Source organism: Drosophila navojoa, chromosome 3, assembly GCF_054131105.1.
Source record: "Drosophila navojoa isolate 15081-1374.11 chromosome 3, UAZ_NAV_1.0, whole genome shotgun sequence".
NCBI lineage: Eukaryota > Metazoa > Arthropoda > Insecta > Diptera > Drosophilidae > Drosophila > Drosophila navojoa.
Window position 1 is genome coordinate 28406171 of NC_142891.1, and position 12981 is coordinate 28419151.

General features: G+C 36.7%; 2 protein-coding genes and 1 long non-coding RNA gene across 4 annotated transcripts in view; 1 reads left to right on the forward strand and 2 right to left on the reverse strand.

Annotated features, from left to right (window-relative positions):
• Positions 1-12981, reverse strand: part of LOC149091958 (uncharacterized) — a 150378-nt gene that overhangs the window by 39270 nt on the left and 98127 nt on the right. The gene's annotated exons all lie outside the window — the stretch shown is intronic.
• B4 (imaginal disc development protein B4) overlaps positions 1-12981 on the forward strand; it is a 62898-nt gene that overhangs the window by 33980 nt on the left and 15937 nt on the right. The gene's annotated exons all lie outside the window — the stretch shown is intronic.
• Positions 4570-5761, reverse strand: LOC149091959 (uncharacterized). The gene is made up of 2 exons (XM_089258478.1): positions 5377-5761; positions 4570-5151 (listed from the first exon to the last, which is right to left on the reverse strand). Exons 1-2 carry the CDS (start codon positions 5569-5571, stop codon positions 4594-4596), a joined length of 753 nt encoding a protein of 250 aa, XP_089114604.1. The 5' UTR covers positions 5572-5761; the 3' UTR covers positions 4570-4593.

Consider the following 12981-nt stretch of genomic DNA (forward strand, 5'->3'; position numbering starts at 1 on the left):
AAATTTACCTATCCAATCGCCGAAATAACAAGACGGATTTTGCACAAAACCAATATGCTCATTTCATTTACGTGAATGAGTATAAAAAACGTCAAGGACGTCCCACATCTTCAAAAGTTTTAATGAAATTTTTTGAATATGATAAATATCTATTAAACCTTTTGCATTTTAGTCTTTTATATAATATATGTAGTATAATTCGCATGATTTTCTCATGATTTCTAGCCACAGTGAGCTGACTAAAATGGGTTGCAGTCAGGTGCAGCTGCTGTTGGGAGAGCAGCAAACATTTATGAATTTATGCTGAGTGCACAGCAGCCGGAAAATTTAACAAAAGGTCCATTTAGGTCGCTCGCTGCCAAATTGCTGTGTCTGCACCGTAGCACCACTAGACTCCCACCCTTCCACTCCTCAGAGCCAAGCGCCACCTGTGCATCCAACTGTAAAATTTATTGATTTGAGCAAATAGGCTCTATCGAGAATGTCGACTAACTAGCTATAATTAGAGAGCCCTCAGTCTCCATATACATACGCCATATATCTGATCAATACTGGAATGACCAACTTGCTCATACTCTGTAGGCAGTTTAAAGGAATATATCATTATAAATAAACTGTCTAACTTAAGGGGAAATTAATCGTAAATTATTATTAGCAATATAGATTTTTAATCTATCGACTTGACCTTGTCAACTTAACTTATTAATGGGTGATCAAATTATTGTGTCTTTTTTTGTATACCCATTGAAAATGGGAAATCAGGGTAAAATGGTTTTGTGAAAAGTAAGTAACAGGCAGAAGGAATCTTCTGGTGTTTTCGATGATTCCTTCTTTAAAGTATGTATATTCTTGATTAGCCCTGTCCGCCTGTCCGTCAGTCTGTCCGAAGGCTTGAACGCGCCTATAAATGTTTGTATACATAGCGCGTATAGCGCGAGTTTATCTTCAAAAATGTATACCACATCCCGATCTCTTTTATCGATTTAATAAGATTGTGAAGTGCTTCTACTTTACATAGATATAAATTACTTTTTATTGATTACAACGACAATTCACAGTTTCAATCATTGGCTCTTCAGTATTAAATCAGTGTTTGGTATTATACTTCAAATGAAAATTTAAGCTGGTTTCTTGGAAATATCTTTCAAAATTTCGCTGCAATCATAATATAGCTGTTCCTCAAAGCGATTGCCAATATATTATGTACTTAGCTTATATGCATTCATACAGTATATAGGAGAGTGTATATATATCTAAATTGCAACGACTAACTTGATTGACATGCACATTTTCATTGAATTATTAATTATGTAATGAGAAACCAATCGTCTACAATTTGCATATGCAATGAGCTCCGATCCCATACGGCTGCACACCCACACACGCACACATGCTCACACGTGGGACTATTAATCAGCCCACTACTGTATAATATAGCCCACCTAACCACTAGCGCTTCTTGAACTCAAGCCAATAATCGACCATGAAGGCAAATTATTCAGATTTTTTTTGAAGATTCGCATTGCCCATGCTGTATTACTTATGCATATGGCTTTTAGTGGTAAATAAAGATAGTGAATGACTTAAGTATTCATTTATTTCATAGAAATAAAAAACAATTTTATACCAATCGAATTTTATTTGAAGTCTACTGATATCCACCTTTGAGTTTGGGCAAATCGGTCCTTTAAGACCCGTGTCACAGTGAGAAACTGTGAATATATTTGGTATGGAATCTATAATTACATTTATGGCGAGTGTTTCTGCGAGTTAACTACTAAAAACCGAACAAGTTTACTGCCAAATTTCTTGTGGCAGCCTTTTGGTTTATTAGTTTGGCTGAAGGCTTATGCGCGTTGCTCGCCTCGCAGCTTGCGATTTTTGTGCAGCGCACAGCTGGAGCCAGAAAGGGCGGCAACGGACACCCCAGTCTCTTGCCCTGCACTTAGCTAGGGCTTGAGACACGAATGGCTCCGACTTGACTTGAAAATATATAAAATCTTTTATTTTAATTTGTTATTCGCCGGTTGTTTTTTGTTCCCCATTAAACGCAGCCAAAACTTGCTGCAACAGCAAACGATAAAAATGGAGCCGTAGGCAAAGGCAATAACAAAATATTATTATCAGAATCATTCATCATGTGGCTGCAGGTCATAAATTTTTCGGCTAGCTGCGAAATGCAACAAGAACAACAACAACAACAGTTACATATAAAATAACAACGACAGCTAACTGTTAATAAATCGCAGCTGCAGATAGCAGCGACCACTGCCGGCGCCGTAGACAGAACTTCCCCCTTGGACGCCCCCTGCCCTGCCTGACAAACCCGTCCCATGTCCCATGACCCATCCGAAACCCATTACAAGTCCCTTTTGCACTGCCAAGCCCTTGCCACACATACAACTTCCTTTAAAAACTTTGGCTTAGCAACTTTTCTAAGGGCGTGGCCTAGGCACAAGCACCGCCCTGAAAGAAAAGTCCAGTTACTGCCAAACATTTCTCCATTGACTCCAATAGTAAGGGCTTGCATTTCTATATCACATTTTCCTTGATCTTTACATAATATTTGGTTCATATCTACATATATAATATATATACATATATAAAGCGCTATAAAAATATGTACGTGGACCACATAATGCACAGACGGACGGACAGACAGACGGACAGGGCTAAATCGACTCAGCTCGTCGCCCTGATCAAGAATATATATACTTTGTGGGGTCTGCCACGCCTCCTTCTGCCTGTTACATAGATTTTAACAAAACCATTATACCCTGATTTCCCATTTTCAATGGGTTCAGGGTATAATAACTGCTGATGTGACTTTAAGAATGTGCAAGAACAACCAAACTAATAAAACCGTACATATAGTATGGTTAAAATTTCAATTTCGATTTTTGAAAAAATATAAGAGAAATTTAATCAAATATATAAAAATTTTGAAGCAATTAAAGGAAACTACAATACGCCCAGCAAGATTTGAACCAGAGACCTCGTGAAAAACTGCTGTTGCTGCAGCACGTGCGTTTGTTAATTGGCCAAACATTTTGTTATTTTTTAACGTCGATTGACTAAACCGAATTTCATGAAACTTTCAGCATATGATCTACATATTCTATTGAATATTTGGCATTTAAAAAAAAACATGTCAAATCATTCACAATTAGCTATGCTAGCATCTGACCTTCACTGGGGATTCTGGTGAATTTGGAGCCGATATCCAAAATATAACAAAAACCGAAATTGTATAAAATGCATTGAAATATATTTTTAAAATTTGGAGACTATAGCTCTAAAAATGTAGGAGATATAAATTTATAACCTATTGCGCTTGGGTTGCGCTGCAGTGTTGGCAATATTATGAGAACTTATTTGTTGAATAATTTAATTTCTAGACGTACGATCGTAATGAAACTTTCAGCAAGTAATCATAATGTTGAAATGTATGTGTATACCGAAGCACAAGTCTCTAGTATTTGATATACGACTTTTACAAAGATTAGGGTGAGGGGGTGGATTTAGGGGTGGGGGGTAAATTTTAACAAAAACCGAAATTGTATAAAATACATCTTAATATACATTTTAAATTTGGAGACTCTAGCCTGAAAGATGTAGAAGATATAATTTTTTAGGTGATCTTCGATAAGGTTTTTTATCGATAAAAAAGTATCGGAATGAGTTATCGTTTTTTAGTGATAAACTCGATATGCGCGTTGTATTTACGGACATTTTAAAAAAAAGTTGAAGTCTCTAGCTCTTATATCTTCTGAGATCGACGCGTTCAAACATACGGACGGACGGACGGACGGACAGACAGACGGACAGGGCCAAATCGACTCAGCTCGTCGCCCTGATCAAGAATATATATACTTTGTGGGGTCTGCCACGCCTCCTTCTGCCTGTTACATACATTTTAACAAAACCATTATACCCAAACAAAAAAAAAACATATATTCATGATTATATGAGCTGAGCTTTTCAACCCCTGTTCGTCTGTCCTACCGAACGTAGCGATCTTGCTAAATATATAAAATAAATTGTATAAATCGATTTGAGTCGAATTTTGAGAGGAAAGTCAATCCGAATTTTCTATGCAAAATTTTCAATCCAAATATTTAGTGAAATATCTATTATCTTATGTTCAGGATCTTAAATTGGATTCTTAACGACAAATGCACCCAAGTTACCAGCATTTTGTTTAGATATTAGAAAGACACATATACGGGAACTGTGTGTGAATTATAACAAAAATCTAAATTTTATAAAGTACATATGAATCTACATTTAAAATTGTTGACTAGTGTGTATCAGGCATTTTTATATCACTGATTTTCAATAAGGTTTCCAATCGACAAATTAATAACGGGATGAGTTACCTTTGGAGATAAACTCGATATACGCGTATATATTCGGACATTTCTCGGCGCGTTCAAACATAAAAACAGACGGACAGGGCCAAATCGGCTCAGCTCGTTGCCCTGATCAAGAAATTAAATACTTTGTGGGGTCTGCCTGTTACATACTCTTAACAAAACCATCATACCCTGATTTCCGATTTTCAATGGGTTCAGGGTATAATAACTATATTTATTAATTTATGTTATACATATCAATATACAAATATGTGCGCAAAAAGTTACCCAATTCCCTAAAACTCCACTCCCAAATCGATAAAGGCTGCTCGCTATTGAGCATATCGTGAAAATAATCAAGGACTGCAAAAATCATTCCAAATAAACTTAAGTATCTTAGAATTTCGTAAATCCAATCGCATCGCCGAGGTCCGCTCGAATGATTTACTATGGGCTCCGGATATAGCTCTGTTTCAGTGTCTATAGTAGACAGATCCATTCCATCCGCTAGACTCAAACACAACGAATTGTCGTCGTTCGGGCTCGCATTCCCAAGCACCATCATCCAATAAGGATCGAAAGGCTTGGGCAAATCAGCCACATCCTCCCATGCATAAAGGCGTCCGGTTACCGGTTCGTGACCGTAGTTGGCAAACTGGACTAGGGGCTCCTCGTACTTAAAGTAGATGGGTGGATGTCCCATTGCCTCTTTCATCTTTGAACGGAAAATCGTATCAATATAACGGTATACGGCATCATTTAGAAAAGTTTCGAATTCCGTTTGAGTTGCTTTAGTCTGTGAAAAATACAATCTAGTTATTTCCGTAGGAGGCCCTGTTATTCAAGTCACTGCAGAAGAGATCCTCTCACTATCTTCTATTCCATGCCATATATCTATTTCATAACTATTGCCTAACTATATTTATATTTATCCATAGTGTAGTGATCTTTTTGATCTCATCGCTCTACTTCAGTTCCCTATCGATATATCTGTTGCCCTATTTAATCTTTATCTAATTACCTTCTTCTTCCACGCTTGCCTCAATCCATGCTTAGCTCTTTGTGTTTCATAGACTAGTAGTTTGGATGTTTTTTTCTCCGATTTCCGCTTCATACCAATGTTCCCCAGATAACCCTCTTGGTCATTTTTCTTTTGCAAAGTCTTTATACAGCGCCTCTTCTTTAATATCTGTGTTTTTGGATGTTTTGGTTGCATCTTCTCAAAAGGTGTTATCTTTTAAAAATCGTTGGAAATATATTTCGTTATATTATCGAACTTTTGCATAAATGATTCTAAAATTTATGTATATACATATATATAAATATATATATAACTATACTGGTATAATTCTATGTGCTGAATGATTGCCTATGCAGAGCTCTAAAACCCTAAATATGATGTTGGTCTTGAAAGCTTTTGCTTTGATACTACGATTTGTGAAAACTGCTTTCATATTTATGAACATATATGTATACATTTGCATTGATTAATTATCTCTCTTTTAATTCAAGTCTATGCATTCATCATGTCTGTCAAATGAAAAATCTCTCTTGACGAAGTTGAATTTATTTCACATTTCCGCTTCGTATTACTTGCTCCCTCGACCCATCTCTATATATATACATATATGTTTATATATCATATATCTTGCATCATTATTCATCTTCATCCGTTTACATTGTCATTTGCTTTACTCTTATTGTGTCTGTGTCGTCTCCCCTTTCGCATTCTAGCCCGTTTGCTTTTCTCATTGCTTGTTTAATAAATAATTGTCCATCATTTAATGCGTTTAGTACATAAACATGCACAACTTACGACCATATCGCATATGAGCTTACCATTTCCCGATTTCCTACAATTTCGCCCACTTTAGAATCAAGGCACGAGACATAACATCTGTAGAAATACACTAAAAGAAAATTTGTATTCGTATCTGAAATTCGCATCTATTCGAACAATTTTGTTTCTCTCGAAAATCAAACTATCAATTCCAATAGATATCAGCGGCTCTAATCACGATTCTCAGTCAATAGTGCATACAAGAATTATCGAACCCCATAACTTAAGGGAAATCTTTGGTTGATATTTATGCTTAAATCAAGATCTGAGGTTTGGCATATCATTTTATATATTTATCTATTCCCATTATTTTGCTCTAATGATGTTGTTCTGATTTGAATCTTGATTATCAGTTCCACTCAAAACTCAATCTATTACTGATATTAAAAATATTGTTCATTGGTATTTTCTCTCGGTGTAGTGCAGTATATACATACATATGCTTGCCAGGTGACCACATGCTGTTCTCGAATTGACCTCCCATCACCGCCCCACCCAGCTCCGTTCCAGACCTCCGCTCTTAGCTCTTCGCTTTGGCCACGTGTCCGTCCGTCTCTAACGGCGCATTTCCAACCGCATAGCCATGCTGCCTGCCGCCTGCTGCCGGCTGCATGCTGCCTGGTTGACCACATCATCAAATGCGAAATGCAAAAGCGACGTAATTGCCAATGCACCACAGCCTAACCCCTCCCCCAGCGCTTCTCTCCTTCTCCTGCACTCTCATTCTCCTTCTATGTATCTTTCTATCTCTCTCGTTCTCTCTCGTTCGCTCTCGAAGCCGAAACCAATAAACCTGCATACGTCGATTAGTTGCACATGAATGCAATAGCATGTCCCCAAAGGTGGATAGCAGAGTGGCTTGTGGTTGGGAGAGGTGAGGAAACTGGCCGGTGGAGGCTTAGGGCAATGCACAGACATCCGCAGACGAGCCCATTTAAGCCATGTCTTAAGAAGCTTTCGTCTAGGCCCCTTTACAACGGCAGAGGTATTCACATTTAAATTTATGCGATGCTTCGTTTAACTTTCAATTTAATTAGCCAATTGATCACAAATTAAACCATGAAAAAATGTATATACGTATGTGATGAAAGCTTTATGACCCGTATTGCTATATGTGTATGTGAAAATTTTATTCAAATATATTCAATTATTCAAAAAAAATTGTTCTTAATTTCTATTCATTTAAACAAGGTGCTTACTTTCCTTAAGTTCCTTTAGCTAAAAGCCACGAAATATGTATAATGTTATGAAAGCTTTCAACATCTTTATAATGGCATAAACGATTCTATTGTCATCGCATTCATATATTCAATTCAATCTTCTTTTTATTGCTTATGATCGCAAATTATACAAATACATATTTTATGTCAAGATAATAGCCAACTATATCTCTAATAGATATTGATCGGATTATTTGTATAGCCATTTGTATATGTTTAATTCTAGTGGTTGAGTTTAATATATAACAATATATAAAATATAAATACTTCACATATCAAATGTTAAGAATCGGATGACGGAACTCGCTATAGTAGAATTATTCCAGAACACAACAAATATTTTTGTGGAGTGGAAGTGGGTAAAAATTCTAGGTGTGTCGTGCTAGATTTGCTGTCTCTGGTAATTGACAATATAACCTCCTCTATCTTGGGCTGTATCCAGAGTGGCGCTAATTTAATCGTTCTATAGACCCTAGATCTTCTAAAGCTCACGCGTCTAATAAGTTATCTGCACTTTTTAGAAACTATTATGCCTTCAACTACAGGAATATTTGTCTCTGTTGAATAGTCTCTGTCGATACTCTGTTTTTAGAGTCCTCCGCAAAGTAATGTCGGCTAGAAATCTGGGGGTTGCAATACACTAAAAAGACTTTACTTATTACTTACTTGTTTACTTATTTTTGTTTGCCGGCATTTAAACTAAATCCGGCCACTGTATGTCGCTCATTCAAGGGTTGGCCGTAACATAATGTGCGGCGCATTTGTCAAATAGTCCAAACTGTTCATACAAACACATAAATATACATACATATTTACATATACATACATATGCCGCTTGCTGGCCACCTCACGCCGCAACTACTGACCGCTAACTGTGGATCTGCGACGCTTTACTGAGTCACAGACCGCAACGGAACGTCGCGTCGCCTGGCAACAGATTGCGAATTTTTGCGTAACCTAAGCGGCGCTTGAACCTCTCTCTAAACACATATTCCGCTTTGCCTTTCGCTCTGCCCAGCTCTATTCACTTTGCCCGTTGTCCGCAATGTTTGGTTCATTTGCGAGTTTGTCGTAGATGTTGGAGCCGCCTTCACCGCATTCCACGGGCCGGCGGCCATGAATTTTGCATTTTCAGCGTGTACGCAAGTATTTTTAGCCGTGTGTGCTTGGCCAGGTCTGTGATTCATCAAAAAGAGCGACGACAGCTGACAGGGCCCCGACGGAGCTCCCTCGGAGCCGGCAGTAACCGCAACAGCAACGCATGGAAATGAGATTATCAAAACTATGTAAAGACAATAGCAACAGAGCAGAGCGAAGAATCCCCCTTGCAAGCAATCCGCGCTTGCATGCCTCAGGGGAAACACCTGAGGTGCTCGGCGAATAGCCGATGCTCATTAACTAGAAACCGAACCAGTTGACAAAATTGACTGAGAATCCACAATAGAAAAGCCGACGCTTTAATGCGCTCCCGAAAAGATTAGCTTTCGCTCGAATGCATGCTTACACACACAAATACATACAAGGATAAAAGCATACAGACAGTGGACTCACAAACGCAGCTACGATTTTGATCCCGTTACCCAGAAAGAAGCTGACGTGCCATAATGCAGGCAGATGCTTACGCTACGTAAATGCAAAGCACAACGTAAATAGAGAGCGAGAGATAGAGTACGTTTGCTATAGTTTTAGGCAAACAAGCGCACACTTTTCAATAAAAGCTGTCGGTATGTTTGCCTGTATAAATATATATGTATGTATATATTATGTATATGCATGCTCGTGTGTATTTTAGTGGCAATAAAAACTCTGTGTTCTATAGTCAAACATCATTTTAATATGTGTGCAAATTAATTGCAAATTTGCGTGCGTGTTCCAAACGTAGTACACAAAAAACAAAATACATATATACATATAATTTAATACAAGTAAGAGTGCACTCGACTCGGAGATTGCTCGACTAGGAGATACCCTGACCCCTCCAAGATGATACTCTTATCATTCTGCACTTCTTTAATGCACAAATACATACACACGTACATATGCACGTGTAACTTTGCTATCTGCGCTGAAGTGTTTGCAATATTATGAGAATTTATTAGTTGCAGACTTACAATCCTTGTTCAAACATGAACATACATAATAATAAAAATAGAGACAGTACTCGAATAACCTGCGCGTTATCCGACACAAAGTAATAAATATGTCATCGCTTAGTTGCAGCGACCAATGCAGCGTCTAATATATGTAAATGTAACGTGAGCCTGGGCCCAAAGATTCAAAAAAAGGGACACTTAAGTAAACATCTGGGCACTTGTTTGTGTGAGAAAATGCACCCTTCCAGTGACTGGAAGTAGTTTTAAGAGTCTCTGTTAGGTATATAAGAACTAGGATTTTAAGCAATAAAGAGTTCAGTTAAGATCTTGAATTCGGCAAATGTGGAGTGTTTTTCATTTTAACGCTCTAACATTTTGGTCCTTCGGCGTTCTCTGTGTTTTCCCCCACCCGTGGTAAGAGACACAGAGAAAGGAACCAGCGTCTTAATGCTGATAGTTTTAAAACTCAGCTTAAGACAAAATATAGTATATTACTCTGTTTTCCCCCGCCAGTGGTAAGAGACAGAGTATATACATATATAAACTAAAAGTGGTGCTCAAATTTAAAAAAAAGAAAATTTGTAGTGCTGGTGGGTCTGCATTCCCAAAAAGGGACTAGACAAAAAAAAAAAAAAAAAAAAAAAAAAAAAAAAAAAAAATTTAAAAATCCGAAAAGTTCGGTTCTCTCGTGAAGTGCGGAGAGAGAAAAACAAAAAACAAAAACAAAAATTAAAGTAATTCTGTTCTCTCGCGCAAAGTGCGGAGAGGCAGAATACTACCAAAAGGTTTCTGTTCTCCATCCAAAAAGAGAGACAGAGTAAAACTACAGCGAAATTCGACGAAAGAAAGCGACTCATCAGAACCGTCAGTGGCCAACGGGAAGAGGAATATCACCAAGATCATCAGGCGCCCCCTTCAGAGAAGACTGGATCAACAGGAGGACAGCGCGGATAAGATAAAGATAAGTCGTAGTTTAATTTTTTTAATAAATATAAATAAAAATAAAAAGAATGCTGTCAGAAAAAGTGATAAAGCTCTTGAAAATGCAATCGGACTTAGTGTCCAGATTGAAAAAACTAGACTCATCTGAAGAAATTAGGCCACCGAGCGAAATTTTAGGAGAGTTAGAAAAAATAAAAGAAGAATTAGAAAATAATCATACCTTATTGTTAAAAGTAGGGGTAATAGACCATGCATACTTTAACAATAAGGAATTTGATAAAGCGATGAAAAGCATACAAGATTTGAAATTAGAAATTATGAGGGCTGAGAAAGAAGAAGTTAAAGATGTGAAGCATGTTAGAGCAGTCACAGTTCACAAAAGCTCTGAAGAAGAAGTAGAGTTTGAAAGCAAAGTCGAACAGTTAAAACTATATTTAGTAGAAGTATATGAGGACATTGCAAAAGGAAACGTAGGAATCTTCGAGATTCGAAAGAATAAAATTAAATATTTATGGAATAAAGTTTCAAAGCTAGTTCAGGAGCTAAGAAATAAATATGTGTCAAACAAAATGTTTGACGAAGAGGTTAATGAATTAGATTTTGATGTGCAAAATGCAATCAGTGCGTTAGAAGCCAAAAAAGGCACCCCAATTCAACCCATAATCCACGAAAAAATGGATAACCTTCCGGGTCTACCAAAAATTCAAGTCCCAATATTTTTTGGAGATGTCAAAGATTGGGATTTATTCGCTGAATTATTTTGCGACCTTATTGATAGAAGAGAAGATTTAACTCCTTCTATCAAATTCAGTTACTTAAAATCCTCATTACGAGGAGAAGCATTTATTAACGGGGTCCGCAGATAATTATTCTACCGCTTGGGAATTACTTACCAAGCGATATGAAAATAAAAGGAAAATTTTTTCGGAACAATTGAACCGAATAATGGACCTTCCAAATTTAAATATTGACTCATCCAAAAGTATCAATTATTTTATTGATACAATTAATGAGTCAATACATATAATTAAAAGTAAGGCTCAACTTTCAGAAGAAGTTGATAAAATCTTTGCACACATAATACTAAGAAAATTTAGTAAAGAGGCACTTCAATTATACGAAAGCCAAATAAAAAAGACAAAAGAAATACAATTACTGACTGACGTAATAGACTACTTAGATCAGCGACATTGTTCATTATCCACTTCAAATAAGGAGGAAAAGAAAATTCACTCTGGTTACAATTGTCCTATATGCAAAGTAGTAGGTCATAGTACCACGCAATGCACGAAATTTAAGGCAATGGTCCCAAGAGAAAGATTGGATGCTGCAAGAAAGATACAGTTATGTTTGAGGTGTTTAAGACACACGAATACTAATAGGTGTACAAGTAGCATGAATTGTTACTTTTGTAAGAAGCCTCATCATACAATGTTACATATAAATACAGAAAAAGTTAATACAGTAGTAACAAATGAAGAGGCCTTATTAGCCACAGCGATAATTAAAGTTAAAGCAATAAAGGGGAATTATATTAACTTAAGAGCCTTAATAGATAGTGGATCTCAAAAAACAATTATATCTGAGGAGGCCGCACAGTTGCTAAATTTACCCAGAATCAGAAATGAGACAGAAATAAGTGGTGTCTCATCAGAAAATACTTGTAGGTCGAAACACAAAGTTAAGCTAATAATAAAACCTAGAGAACCAAATAAAGAACAGTTTAGGGTTGAGGCCATCATATTATCAAAGTTAATGAAGGCTCTCCCAGTTAGTAAAGCAAATATAGACATGGCTCAATGGCACAATTTCACTTTAGCTGATCCACAATTTTATAAACCAGGTCGTGTAGACATAATAATAGGTGCAGACTTATATCCACACGTACTAAAAGATGGGATAGTAAAGATAGATGGATTACTTGGGCAAAAGACTGAATTTGGTTGGATTGTATCAGGTTGTACAAAATCAAAAGGTAAAACAACGATAGTAGCGACAAGTATTGCAATAGAAGACCTAGATCGGTTCTGGGAATTAGAAAACGAAGAAGAAGAAGATGTCAAAGAGATAGAATTTTGTGAGAAAAATTTTCAGAATACAACAAAAATTGATTCAAGGGGTAGATATGTTGTAACAATTCCGTTCAAAGAAGAAAATGAATTAGGAGAATCAAAGCCACAAGCTATAGCTCGATTTCTTAGCTTAGAGAAAAAGCTGCAAAAAAATGAAAAATTAAGAACAGACTACACAAATTTCATGAACGAATACTTGCAGTTAGGACATATGATATCTACAAATAAAGAAGGAAAATATTATTTACCACATCAGGCAGTGTTAAGAGATAGTAGTCTGACAACGAAGCTAAGGGTAGTTTTTGACGCATCTGCAAAAACAACAAATAAGAAAAGTCTAAATGACATTATGTGGACGGGACCAAGAGTTCAAAAAGATATATTTGACATTATATTAAAATGGCGACGCTGGGAATATGTAGTATCAGCAGATATAGAAAAAATGTATAGGCAAATAAA

Coding starts and splice junctions, on each gene's coding strand:
- LOC149091959 (XM_089258478.1), bottom strand. CDS start 5,571: ATGCAACCAAAACATCCAAAAACACAGATATTAAAGAAGAGGCGCTGT. Junction 5,152..5,376: donor GGCAAGCGTGGAAGAAGAAG/GTAATTAGATAA, acceptor TATTTTTCACAG/ACTAAAGCAACTCAAACGGA.